The sequence below is a fragment of the Solanum tuberosum genome, unplaced genomic scaffold, assembly GCF_000226075.1.
Source record: "Solanum tuberosum cultivar DM 1-3 516 R44 unplaced genomic scaffold, SolTub_3.0 scf00105, whole genome shotgun sequence".
NCBI lineage: Eukaryota > Viridiplantae > Streptophyta > Magnoliopsida > Solanales > Solanaceae > Solanum > Solanum tuberosum.
Genome location: NW_006239031.1, coordinates 621 through 14,153, shown reverse-complemented (window position 1 = coordinate 14,153; position 13,533 = coordinate 621). Strand labels below are relative to the sequence as shown.

At 33.6% G+C, this 13,533-nt stretch overlaps 2 protein-coding genes and 1 long non-coding RNA gene across 4 annotated transcripts in view; all 3 read left to right on the top strand.

Moving 5' to 3' along the window:
- The first annotated feature begins 1,699 nt into the window (after nucleotides 1–1,699).
- Nucleotides 1,700–2,741, top strand: LOC102597861 (putative germin-like protein 2-1). Its single transcript, XM_006349199.2, has 2 exons — nucleotides 1,700–1,866; nucleotides 1,965–2,741. The coding sequence occupies exons 1-2, from the start codon at nucleotides 1,743–1,745 to the stop codon at nucleotides 2,525–2,527; spliced, it is 687 nt and encodes a 228-aa protein (XP_006349261.1). The 5' UTR covers nucleotides 1,700–1,742; the 3' UTR covers nucleotides 2,528–2,741.
- Nucleotides 2,742–4,341: 1,600 nt separating this feature from the next.
- LOC102597316 (TMV resistance protein N-like) lies at nucleotides 4,342–10,461 on the top strand. Of its 2 annotated transcripts, none has more exons than XM_006349197.2 (6): nucleotides 4,342–4,515; nucleotides 5,266–5,816; nucleotides 6,010–7,111; nucleotides 7,191–7,640; nucleotides 7,741–9,172; nucleotides 9,671–10,461. In XM_006349197.2, the coding sequence occupies exons 2-6, from the start codon at nucleotides 5,305–5,307 to the stop codon at nucleotides 9,766–9,768; spliced, it is 3,594 nt and encodes a 1,197-aa protein (XP_006349259.2). In that variant the 5' UTR covers nucleotides 4,342–4,515; nucleotides 5,266–5,304; the 3' UTR covers nucleotides 9,769–10,461. The 2 variants fall into 2 exon arrangements, with proteins under 2 accessions (XP_006349259.2, XP_006349260.2); XM_006349198.2 differs by lacking the exon at nucleotides 4,342–4,515 and adding an exon at nucleotides 4,873–5,143.
- A 1,674-nt stretch (nucleotides 10,462–12,135) lies between these two features.
- The window catches only part of LOC102594565 (uncharacterized), a 2,012-nt gene continuing 614 nt past the window's right edge, over nucleotides 12,136–13,533 (top strand). Inside the window, exons 1-2 of the long non-coding RNA XR_001473624.1 lie at nucleotides 12,136–12,235; nucleotides 12,955–13,363. This is a non-coding gene — a long non-coding RNA (uncharacterized lncRNA). The remainder of the gene's footprint in view (nucleotides 12,236–12,954; nucleotides 13,364–13,533) is intronic.

Here is a 13,533-nt window from a genome sequence, read left to right as displayed (position 1 = left end):
AGTCATTAATACGAGTTTAATGCAACACGAAAGTCCCTGGACTATGGTCAAATGCAGTGCTAGGTAATTAACAAACAATTTCAGGGCCAAAGTCATAATTAGCTAGATAATTAATTTATAGATCTCTTCGTCTTAAGGTAAGTGTGGCTTTATAAAAAAAAATTATTCTACAATAATTGTAAAACTAAAAATTCAAGACGAAATAATAATTTATATACATATTAAGAATTATTATCTCCATCCCATATAGTTATTCATCTAATTACTATAAATTAATAGTTGTTCCAAATCATTTGTCCATTTATCAAATCAAGACAAAATTAATTAAAAATTTCTCATGTTAACCCTACAATTAATAGGAAAAATCTTTTTTGCTAGAATTTGGCCAGAATAATATTTTATCTATGTTATTTTACCTTTTTAAACATTTTTACCCTTTTAACTTTAATACCTTTTAATTAAAAAATGAAAAAAAGATCAATTTGTTTTAAAATAAAAAATATATTATAATTTTTTAATTTTTCTGGCCAATTTTTTTTTGTCCATTTAGCACTTAATTAAGGTAGCTTCTTAATTACCAAGTGTTTGATGATTAGTTTATAATAAACCCAAATCCTGAACCCCTCTTCAACAACTACAGAGACTGATTAATCCTCCCTGGGCCATTGGAAATGGTCAGTACTCTCCACTCAGTATTAGGAAAAAATTAAAAGGAAATTATCTTTTACTATTATAATTCCTCTTTATCTCATATTTCACTCTGCCAAATTGATATCTATAAATGATTCATCTGAATTCATAACTTTTGACACAGAGTAATAATAGATATATAATTATCTTTTTGATTAAATCTCAACAAATATTGAATTTGAACCTGAAAATCTTAGATGTTGAAACCATTCAAATTTAACTCTTAAATCTGTCTTTGTGACCACAATGCGATAATATCACCTATGTATTGAGTATTGACTCAACTTGTGAGTGTTTCTCTTAATTCCTACTACTAATAAAGTCAGATATCTCTATAATAGTCTCGTTTGTTTCAATATTATTACTTTTTAACTTTTATAGTAATTGATTTTAATACACCCATAACAATATTTAACATTTAAAAATAATTTGGTTGTCCTAGGCAAAAATTATCTATTTTTTTAAGATAAAAATCACTTTAAAAATGATCAAGTTATATATTGGGCGGGCAAAGAATCAACCAAATACGTACAAAATGTTCCTATGACAAACACATAAAATTTTGGCTATCAATTTTTGAGCCATATTTGACGCTCCGAGTTATTTCTATGCTTGGAAAGCTTCTATCATAATTCATATCTCAATCCTAATCGTTTTTTTCCACATCATTTTCATGACTGTCCCAATCGATTCGAGATTTTAATTGGTTTAATCCTTGATAAATATGATTAAGTATTTATAGTGGTTATAAACTGTTTGTACGTTCTCGAAAAATATGATTTAAGTCTTAAATTAGTCTTTACTATATAGTTGTTGATGAAAAATCACGACTCAAATGCTCAAATATTCACCATTTATGACTTGGTAAATTATTATTGTACACGTAGAAAACCTAATCCAAACTTTTTGTCTAGGAGAAGTTTATTTAATCAATTTGATGACTAATTCAAACATTTTTTTCATCTATAAATAGGCATGCCTCTCTTACCAAATTTCTCACACCAAACAAATTGTTACAATATATACTACATATATAAAGTTTCTAATTAGTGATGGCTCTTAAGTACTTTGTATTAATCATTGCCATATTGGCTGTGGTTACTTCAATAAGCCATGCATCTGATCCTAGTCCTTTACAAGACTTTTGTGTTGCTGTTAATGACTCTATGAATGCCGGTAATTAATTATTAAAACACATAATTTGATACTTAAGTTAATCATGGCTATTTTTTTTTTTGCTATTTTCATTTACTAATTGTGATTTCTATATGTAGTTTTCGTGAATGGAAAATTTTGCAAGAATCCAATGGATGTCACTGCTGATGACTTCTTCAGACCCGGACTGAACATGGCCGGAAATACTTCAAATCAACTTGGATCTGCTGTAACTGCAGTGAATGTCAATAACTTGGCAGGACTCAACACTTTGGGCATTTCTTTAGCTCGTATTGATTTTGCACCATACGGTCTCAACCCACCTCATACTCACCCTCGAGGAACTGAAGTTCTTGCCCTCTTTGAGGGTACACTCTACGTTGGATTTGTCCTTTCAAACCCTGGTCCAAATATGAAGAATAAGCTCTTTACCAAAATCCTACATCCTGGAGATGTGTTTGTTTTCCCAGTAGGTCTCATTCATTTTCAATTTAATGTGGGAAAGACTAATGCAGTTGCATTTGCTGGACTTAGTAGCCAAAATCCAGGAGTCATCACTATTGCGAATGCAGTATTTGGCTCAGATCCACCAATCAGTGATGATGTTCTTGCAAAAGCATTCCAAATTGACAAGAAAGTTGTCGATTATCTTCAATCACAATTCTGGTGGGACAACAACTAAATTAAATAATACTTTGATTTGGCGCTATATATTATGTGTGCTTATGTTTTGGATTTAAAAAATCATAAATAAATATCATGATCTAGTCTTATGGACTGGTTTCATTGATATATTTGTTATTGGATGTACTAAACAAGGATTTCTTTTATAGTAAAATTATGTTTACCGTTTATTGTGATATGTTAACTATGATTATAAACCGATTGAGATAAAATTTCTGTATACAACAAATTATTATTTTTTGCTATTCTTTTTCAGAAAAGAGTCATAAAGAATGTCCTTGAAACTAAACAAAAGATGCTTTCAGTTGATAATTTGATTTATGTCTTCGACGTTAATAATTTGATCTTAAAAAATTAATTTATTACTATTAGATGAACTCACTTAAGGGAGCCGCCACGTAAACTCCATAAATGATTAATTAAAGGAGGCAGTTGTACTCAATTGTGAAGTATGCCAATCAGAAAGAAAAAAAAGAGTAAAGATTTGATTCAAAACGCGTCAATGAAATAATATAAAGATTATTATAGGGGTTGCACTCAAGTTTATTACTGCGAAGAAAAAATTATTATACAACTCACACAACAAATATTAATTATGTAACATAAAATATGAACACAAATTTTATTTATCCAAAAATATAAAATTCTTCTGCTTGTGGTGGTAAATGGGCGAGTTGGGTAAAATTTGAGCGGATGAAAATGGATCAACATAAAATGGGTAATAATTCAACCCACCCATATTTGATATGGATAAAAATAGATTGGGTAAGAAATGAGTTGGGTTAAATACTAGTTTGCCCATATTTACCCATATTTTCATGAGTAAGTAGTACTCTACTTAAGAATTCAACACGTAGAAAATATTTCAATCTATTTTTAGATGGAAAATGTTGAAAATGCTTCATTTAGTTTTATTGTATCATAAAAGTAAAAAAAAAATCCTATAACTTTTCAATATAAAATAAAATTATGTAATAACAAGGGGAAAGTACTTTTAATTTCAAAGCAAATGAATATTTGCATTTTAGGACTAAAACATGCTTAATGCACTTTAAGCAATGTCAATTCTAATACATGATTTGCTTATTTTACACTATGTATTTATTATCCAATATAAAATTAAATAAATAAAAAAATATAATTATAAGTAACAAAATAAATCTACATTTAAAATAGGGAAAATGCATAAGTACCCCCAGCCTATACCCAAAATCCCTGAGACACACCTAACCTTTACTAAGGTCCTATTACCCCCCCAAACTTATTTTTTAATTAATTTTCTACCCCTTTTGGTCCTACGTGGCACTATTTTGAAAAATTTGTCAACACGTGCTGGGCCCACAAGAATAGTGCCACGTAGGACCAAAAGGGGTAGAAAATTAATTAAAAAATAAGTTCGGGGGGGTAATAGGACCTTAGTAAAGGTTAGGTGTGTCTCTGGGATTTCGGGCATAGGCTGGGGGGGTACTTATGCATTTTCCCTTTAAAATATATATTTTTGGAGGGCCAAAGACTTTACCTTTTCAATTATAGTGAAAAATAATTAGTTCTATAGAAGAACATAAAAGGCAAGAGAAATTATAATTTTTTTAGTAATATCATGAATTTATAGTAAATAAAAATTAGAAGCTTAACCCATTTGATTAATTCATACTTTACCCATATTTTTATGGATTGACTATGGGTATCAAACCATATTTTACCCATGTAAAAAAACACTCACCAACCCATTAAAATATAGGCGGATTACCAAATGTCATATAAATAAAGTTTTTCCAACTTTCACTTTGTGTGAAAATAATCTAATCTGTTTTAAAAATATATTACATGGGTTGACTTGGGGAAGATAAGCGCTGTGCATCTTCGTTTGAATTTCCGATGGGGTTCTTCTTGTGCAGTGCTTCGCCTGTGCATAATAACCATCCAAGAATTCAATTACTTAAGCTTAATCCTGGTTGATAATCGCAGTATCATATACAAAACAAGGTTAGTTCTTTTCTATTTTTTCCCAAAAATTCTTTCTATTTTGTGATTTCACTGCAGACAATTAGAGTAAAATCAGGAATACTGTTACTTCATATTTTGAGTTTTAGGGAGAAACTGAACCTGAATTGAACTTGTTCTGTTGATTGCTTGATATATGTTAGAGCCACGCTGGTTTGTTTGGAGGAATGGAAACCAGCATTAAAAGTAATCAGTAGTTATGCATTGTAAATGACCTATGTTGATGAAAACCATTTTGTAGTCAAATCAAGTGTCTGGATATTGTAATTTGGAGTTAGCTGATACAAGATTTGACTACTTCATTTTATTTTTTTTAAAGATAATACATGATATGTTTACTACCAAAGTTATATATGCTAGAAGCATCAAGGAACTGTGTTATGAATAAATAGATCCACCTATCTAAACCTTAAAAAAAAAATTAAAAAATTGCCGTGATAACCACTTCCCATCTTCCAATTCAAATAGTTAGTTTTATATCACTACTTTGTTGTTTCTCCTTGGTATCTTATTATTTTGTTGTTGTTTCTGTTGTTGCTATTGCCTCTTTTCACTGTTTGTTCAGCCGATGGTCTTTCGTAAACAATTTCTCTACCTTGTCAAAGCTAGGGTAAGGTCTGCGTACATTCTACCTTCCTCAGACCCCACTTGCGGGATCACGCTGGGTTTATTGTTGTATAAGAAAACATAATTCAAGTAACTTATATACCTTTTTTTTTATGAACTTTGCAGATTAAAGAGCATCTTCATATAGAGCTTTGATCTATATTCATGATGAGAGTTGAAAAGGCATCAGTCTCCAGGCCTAGATGCTCTTATCATGTCTACTTGAGTTATAGAGGCAAAGAGATCAGCGTGAACTTTATCAATATCCTACACACTGCATTGACTGATGTTGGTATTCAAACATTCAAGAGACACAGTGAAGCTAGAAAAGGAAAGATTGTTGGATCAGAATTGCAAAAGGCAGTCAAAGAATCGAGGATTTCAATAATTGTATTCACGGAAGATTATGGATATTCTAGAAGGTGCCTAGATGAACTTGTGAACATCCTTGAAAGGAAGCAAAGTGCTGGTCATATGATTCTACCTGTGTTCTATCGTGTAGATCCATCCCATATTAGAAAGCAGAGAGAGTCGTATGCGAAAGCATTTCATAATTACGAAGAGCAGATCATGGCGAAGAAGGTTGAAAGAAGGAATGAGCACATAGCAAAGATAAAGATATGGAGATCATCTCTCACAGAGGTTGCAAATATGGCAGGGATAGTTCTAGAAGACGGGTAAAGTTTAATCAAATTTATTTTGGCTCTGCATTGTCTAAAATGTTTTTGTATATTTCTTATATTCTGTTGTTTTCCAACATTTGTCTCATCAGGGTTGTTTATGGACATTCAACTTCCATCTTGTTCAGTTGCGACATAATTTGCATTATAACCAGTGCTATCTATCTAAGTGGTCCTTTTCTTCTTGCAGGGATGAGCTGAAGTTTATTCAAGAAATTGTTGAGGACATTTGGGGTAAGCTGTCTCGTAAAGTTTTGAGTTTCGCCCCATATCCAGTTGGAATATACTCCCGTGTAAAAGAGATTAATTTCTGGTTACAAGATAGCTCGACTAATTCTCGCACATTGATGATTTATGGAGAACCTGGAATAGGGAAAACAACCATTGCCAAAGCTCTTTTTAACCTACATTGTGACAGATTTCAATGCAGCAGATTTCTTGGAGATATTAGAGAAATTGCAAAAGAAAGCTGTGGTCTGATTAACCTACAGAAAAATCTTCTTTCTGATCTTTTGAAAGAGGATAAGATTGATCTAAATGATATTGATAGAGGAGCTTCCACGATCAAAGAATGTTTAGTCCACAAAAAGTTTCTTCTTGTTCTTGATGATGTTGATGATTTGAACCAACTGAAAGGACTTCTTGATTCAAGAGAGTGGATTCCTCCAGGGAGTAAAGTTATTATAACAACTACAAACGAACACTTGCTAAACCCTCTTGATGCTTGTGTGATGTATGAAACCAAGAGGATGAACAATTATGAGGCGCTTAAGCTCTTCAGCTTGCATACTTTTGGTCAAGACCATCCCGTCAAGGAGTACATGAAACACTCCAAGCAGATAGTTAAACATTGTCGAGGGCTTCCTTTAGCTCTTCAGGTTCTAGCCTCTTCGCTACGTGGTGGAAGTATAGATATGTGGGAAGGTGCAATACAGAAATTAGAAAGATATTCTGAATGCCATAACCATAAAGTTCTTGAACTAAGCTATGAAGCTTTGCCAGATGATCATGATAAAAATGTATTTCTTGATATTGCTTGCTTTTTTGTCGGGAAGGACAAAGATTATACAATCAAAGTTCTGGATGAATGTGGTTTCCATGCTACTGCTGAAATACAGAATCTCATTGATAGATATCTCCTGACAGTGACTCCTGATAACAAGCTAATGATGCATCAGTTACTACAGGAAATGGGTAAAGAGGTCATCTGCCGAGAATCACCCATTGAACCTGGTAAACGCAGCAGAATCTGGCATCACAAGGATGCCCTTAGTATACTGCATGAAGAAACTGTAAGGCTCATTCCTCCTGTACCAATTTCGTTATTTTTCCTGGAGCTCATTTTCACTTCAACGTTACTTTCCATGTCAGGTTACAGAATCTATTGAAGGGCTTGTTCTTAAAATGTGTGGATCAGATGAAAGCAAACCAGACAGACATGAAAGTATATCAAAAAGACCTTACTTCAATGATTCACAGAGCACTTCAACATTGACTCTCAAGAAAAATTCATCAAAGAGGCTTCGCGTAGGATGCCTCTCTTGGGGTCTGGGGAATTCTGTTTTGGCAAGATCACAGACTGTACAAAATGAAGCTGGAATGAGTGCTAAAGCATTTTCTAAAATGCAAGAATTGAGATATCTTGAGCTTGAGAATGTCCAGCTTTCTGGCACCTTTGAAGGATTTCCAAAGAAATTAAGATGGATGCGCTGGTATGGACGATTCCAATCAACATCCTTCCCAAATGGCTTTCCTCATGAAAATCTTGTAGTTCTTGAAATGAACAATAGCAACTTGCATCAAACCTGGGAGGGAGCAAAGGTTTGCTTACTTCCACTCGTTTCTGATTTTGTGGCTGATTGTGTTCTGGCAGACTTGATATTTTTCTTCACTGACTCTCTCTTTACCTATTTTTGCTCAGTCTCTACGATCATTGAAGATACTTGATCTTGGTCACTCACACAGTCTCATGAAGACCCCTGATTTCTCTGGAATGCCGAATCTAGAAAGAGTGATTCTTGAAGATTGCATAAATTTGGTTAAGGTCCATGAGTCCATTGGAAGACTCCATAAACTTCTTGTCTTAAATCTGAAGGGATGCGAGAGCCTTAAGAAGCTTCCAAGGAAAATTTGGGAAATCAAATCCTTACAAGAACTAACACTCTGTGGGTGCTCAAAGCTGGAGCTTTCCAGGATTATGAGAAATGGTAAGTTTTTGCAAGCACTTACACGGGATGTGACTAACAGAGATCAATTTTCCTCTAAGGCTGAAAAGCCAATATGCAGCGACTCTCTGTCTGCTAAATCAGTCTATTCAATCTTCTGGTCTTGGATGTCACTGTGGCCAAAGTCAGCAGGTTCAATGTCAGATATCTTCCAGATCACCTTACAAAGTTTGGATATTTCACATAGCAATCTGACCGACACTCTTATTCCCTACGACCTTTCTGTCCTATCCTCCTTGAAATATCTGAGTCTAAGAGGAAATCCCATTTCCACCCTGCCGGAGAGCCTGAAGAGCCTAACTATGCTGCAGTCCCTTCAGTTAGCCGACTGCACAAGGCTCCAGTGGATCCCTGAGCTTCCGTTGAGCTTACAAATATTGAATGCAAGTAACTGCAGATCACTGAACAAAGTAACAAATTTACCCAATTTCATGAGGTCACTTGACTTGCACTTAGAGAATTGTGAAAAACTGGTTGAGGTTCAGGGAGTATTCAAGCTAGATCCTATTAGAGACATTGATGATATCCTCGATATGTCTTGCCTAGATAATTTGGAGGTCAGAGCAGTAGATGTGGAACTTTGCAACTATCTGTCCTCAACAAAAAGCAAAGGTCCCCTTCAGGGACTATACGAGTTTGGTATACACAACATTTACATTCCTGGAGTCAAGGTTCCTACCGAGTTCAGCAATATAAGCACAGGGAGCTCAATAGATTTCACTGTGCCTCCACTTCCTAATGCTAAGATCCAAGGATTAAAGATATGTGTTGCTTATGCAGAATGTCTTGAAGAATGTTTCAGTGAAAGACACTTCATAAAAGTGAGCAATAAGACCAAGGGAATCAAATGGATTTATGGTCCAACAATTTTTGGAATTGCAGGTCCTGGTAATCCAATGCTATGGTTTAGTCATTGGAAGTTTGGAAACCAGCTAGAAAGAGGAGATCAAGTTGTTGTTTCAGTAAGCATGGGTTGCTTAGTTAAGAAATTTGGTGTATATCTTGTATGCAGCGAACAAAGTGAGGAAGAGGAAGACACCCTATCTAATGCAGAAGGATGTCGCCGTCTTTCCTATCCACTACAGCATGCAATTGGTGGAGATTTGTCTCCTTATGAGCTAAGTTCAGGTGTCTATCACCTCTCCATTTATTCTTGAATCTTGATAGTTAATTTCTGGACAACATTGTCAACTTTCTAATCTGTTGTTAAATAGAGTAAGGGGAGTGTAGATTTGTCATTGACTAAGAAAGTTATCTTATGGTTTTTAAGTTTTGCCCTAGTTGCTCATTTAATGAAAATTTGTGTATCAAAGTAATCCTTACATCAGCATAAGTCCCTTAGCAATTAAGTTATGCCGCATAAGTTGTATAGGCCATTAATTCGCTCATCATAAATTTAGAAAACTTTTGCTTGCCTCTTAGGCCATAAATTTTGTAAGAATTAAGTTATGCCTCTTACGACATAACTTGTGGATTCTGAAACTGAACTACATAAGTTTTGTACGAATTTAAGTTATGTAGTAAGACATAACTTGTTGTGCCTTATGCAATAATAACTTGTGGTATATTATGATACAAAATAATAAGTTTATACTGAGTGAAAATTATTTGTTATATTGATGTCAGGGATATTTTCGACTGACCACCCCAAAATGGACATTTTTGCGAGTGACCCCGTGAATATTGACCGCTCCTTGCACCTAACCAATGGGCCGGATAGATGAACCTGGCCATGATGGCCCAGATTCCGTTTTGGGTAGGTTGATCTACTTAGCAAAGTCAGCAATTTGAAGTTATCCATATTGGGGATTAACTGTTCCCTTCAAAATCCTACTTCTAGTAAATTACGTTGTAAAACCTAACAAAAATACCAGAGACGAAATTAGGATTTTTCATTTGAATTCTAGAAAACACAGCTTACATATTTGAGTCAGGTTCTGTGAAAGTAGCAGGAGGAATGGCCCTAATCTAAACAATGGAAGAAAGTTCATATTTATGATCCTCGTTCATATACTCGTAATTTCTGCGATATTTATCCTCCTCACTGTGATCCCAAGCAATGGCAATGGCAATGTCGACAACGAGGATAAGCTGTCACTTACAGAGTTATGCGTGAAGCATTATTTTAGTCCAAAACGGCCTGAAATAATACAAAGTAGTAGTACTACTGTTAATTTGAATGCAGAGACTTGTTTCGTCGGAATATTGTTTGAGTGGAAAATTTGATCCTGAATTCGTCGGAGCTCTCAGAAAATTCGTTCCAAAATTCAACAAAAAGGAAGATTTCTTAGTCGCATCACTCGATGTCAGCAGATCTATCCGTGACTTTAGTTCAATAGGATTTTCTTTTTGTATAGGAACTAGAAATTAACTAGGTTTTTTGTTTTTCATATTATAATTTATGTCAAGTTATATTAGCTTTGGTTTTGAAAGTAGTTTTTAAGTAGTATTATTTATCGATATATTTGGAAAGTCTAATGACAATATTTCTGATCTGTTCATACATGAAAAACATATATAGTTGCACCAGTGTCTTTACCTCAAATTAATCTTATAAGAAGTTCTATTTTGGAAAGAAAATTTTGAAATAATATTAGAAATACAATAATAAAATTATTCATCAAATTAAAAATACTGATAGAGTCAAAATTGTAATTTATAAGTTATTTAGATATTTATATTTACTCAAATATATAATCATACCGACGTCCATATGAGTATAGATGGTAAAATTAGTGCATAAATATATAATTTGTCCAATTCATTTAAGTTAACCACTCATTTATTAGTATAATTCATTTTAAAATTCAATTCATTTCATAACATTAAAAATTAGATTGATATGTAGTTAAATTGACTTATAAGTAGTATTAATGTATTTTCAGAAGAAAAAAAATGTAAGAAATATGAGAAGTTTATATTGAGGTTAGTGTAGTGAAAAAGAGAGTTGAGACAAAGAAAATATTCTAAGTCTTCAACTATATTCACTATACAAAAGAGAATATTTATATGTTGAAGGAAAGTGTTCTTATGTGGAGCTTTGGACTCTTTAACTAAATCCGGAGTTGCTTGAGTTGTACGACGTTGTTGGGCTGTTGTACTCTGGAGGAGACAAGTCAAGAATATTATTGTTGGATTGATGTAGATTATGCCACAGTGGACTTGAATCTCCTTAAAGAGAGCAAGATATCTGTGTCTCAGCTTAAAAATTTGTTTATTCATTTTTGTCATTTTATTTTCAACAGTAATTTATTGTATTTTGTGGTATATTACACCAACACAAACAATGTGGGACTTCCCGGCGCGAATCCAGATTTAGTCGGGCTTAAGGCTTCAATGTGGGTACCGGATACCGGATGGAAAACAAAAAAAAAAAAAAACTTGAAATAACCCGTGAGTCTATTTTGACCCATATAATTGTTGGCATCCTCAGACGAGAAAAGGCCCAAAATAGTCCCTTATCTTTGGGTTATGACTCAAAGTCATCCTTGAAGTTTCACATGAAGCATTAATAGTCCCTCATATTTGCAATATTGATACACTTTTGGTCCTCCTTCAAAATTTTGCCTATTTTTTAACATTGATTTTATTCATAATTTATGTATGGAATGTTTAATCATCATTTTATATATTTAGTAGAAATAATGACTCCACGTAAGAGATTGTGAGAAGAAAAACACCTTGTTTTGTTTAGTAACAATCGTATTGCAGGTAAAGTCGAGAGGTTCATCACGACGATTTCACGTGTAATAGTACAAATTTTTCTTTTCTTGCAATGCCATATGTTAAAATGTTCTTAGTTTAGCTGCAGTAATATTTCTACTGAACAGAACAAAGTGTTCTTCTTCTCATCTTTTCTCACATAGAGTTATTATTTCTATTAAATATATAAAAAGACGATGGGACATTCTTTACATAAAATTATGGACAAAAGTAATGTTAAAAAATTGGCGAAAGTTTAGGGAAGGACCAAAAGTGTACCAATATTGTAAACATAAGAAAGTATTAGTGCTTCTTGTGAAAATTCAAGATGATTTTGAGTATTAACCCAAAAAATGAGCACTATTTTGGGCCTTCTCTCCTCAGACCTCAAATTGTATTAGGTCCAGACGGAAAAATCAGAAATCGTCGGAAGCCATGGATTGTCACTTTGCAGCAACAACAGAAATGGCGATTCTATCATATTTCAGGGTATGTATGTATGTATGTATAGAATAATCAGGGTTTCTTCTTACACCATTATGCGATCAATCTTCAAATCATCTTTTTTTTTTTTTTAATGATAATTGGTAAGTCGTTGAAATAATCTTATTTGTTTCATTATGCCAACCAAAATGCATAATTTAACATGAAGTGCAATTTTCTTAATTCAGTTTTATTTATTATGTAGCATTAGATGCTCTTTGCAGAAAGAATATTTGCCGGTGCAACTAATGAGTCCATATTTTTGTAGATTTCTGAATAAACTAATCAACAGGATTAGTTAATTAAGCAGTTGGTCCCTTTTATCTTTTTCATAATCAATCTGCATAGATTCATGGACCGCATTTGGTTAATTTAATTCATTATTAGTGGTAAAGACAGAAGTTAGTGAACGTTGAGTCAGAATTCGGACTTGTGTTCATTGATCCAAGGCTTAAATAAATAATCAGCTTATTAATTTATTAGCAGATAAGAGAACTAGCCTAATACTAGCTTTCTCTAGTCTGCATTTTTCTTGTCCTTGTGTCATATATTGGCTATTAAAGCATTGTGTAATTGTGTATCCGAATTGATTGGTAAACTTGATCTGATGGGTTCTGAAAGACAACAAACATCTTCCTCCTTTGTTTCTCCATCCATTTATCATGTGTTCTTGAGTTTCAGAGGTGAAGACACCCGCAAGACTTTTACTGACACTCTTTATGCAGCTTTGGTAGGTGCAGGGTGGTGTACATTTAAGGATGACAATGAGATTGAGAGAGGGGAAAATATTAAGACAGAATTAGAGAATGCAATTATAAATTCGAGGAGTTCAATAATTATCCTCTCGAAGAACTATGCTACTTCAACATGGTGCCTTGATGAACTTGTTAAAATCCTTGAACATAAGAGGACAAAAGGGCATGCAATTCTTCCTGTCTTCTACCATGTGGATCCTTCTGAAGTTAGAGATCAGAAAAAGAGTTTTGCAGAAGCATTTACGAGATATGAGAGGCAAATTGAAGCTGAAAGTGATGAAGGAAAGAGGGAGTGGATGGATAAGGTCCAAAAATGGAGAGCAGCTCTTGGAGAGGTTGCAGATTTGGGTGGTGTTCTAGTAAACAATCAAGAGGATATGTAAGTTTTTTTTTTCCAGAACCAGTAGATTCTTCATACTGCAGTAACTGCACAGTAAACAAGAATAGATTAAGATTCTGTTTTCAAGTAAATCTTGCATATTGCTATTTGATGTGCATTTCTTCAGGAATTTTATAAAATCATTAAAGGTGAAGTTAAAGCTCTTTAGG

Bases quoted from the DNA above. Each gene is read 5' to 3' on its own strand.
- LOC102597316 (XM_006349197.2), top strand. From the start codon at position 5,305: ATGATGAGAGTTGAAAAGGCATCAGTCTCCAGGCCTAGATGCTCTTAT. The intron at 7,641-7,740 runs GTTTGCTTACTT...ATTTTTGCTCAG, and splicing joins AAACCTGGGAGGGAGCAAAG to TCTCTACGATCATTGAAGAT. The intron at 9,173-9,670 runs GTGTCTATCACC...TATTGATGTCAG, and splicing joins TCCTTATGAGCTAAGTTCAG to GGATATTTTCGACTGACCAC.
- LOC102597861 (XM_006349199.2), top strand. From the start codon at position 1,743: ATGGCTCTTAAGTACTTTGTATTAATCATTGCCATATTGGCTGTGGTT. The intron at 1,867-1,964 runs GTAATTAATTAT...TTCTATATGTAG, and splicing joins TAATGACTCTATGAATGCCG to TTTTCGTGAATGGAAAATTT.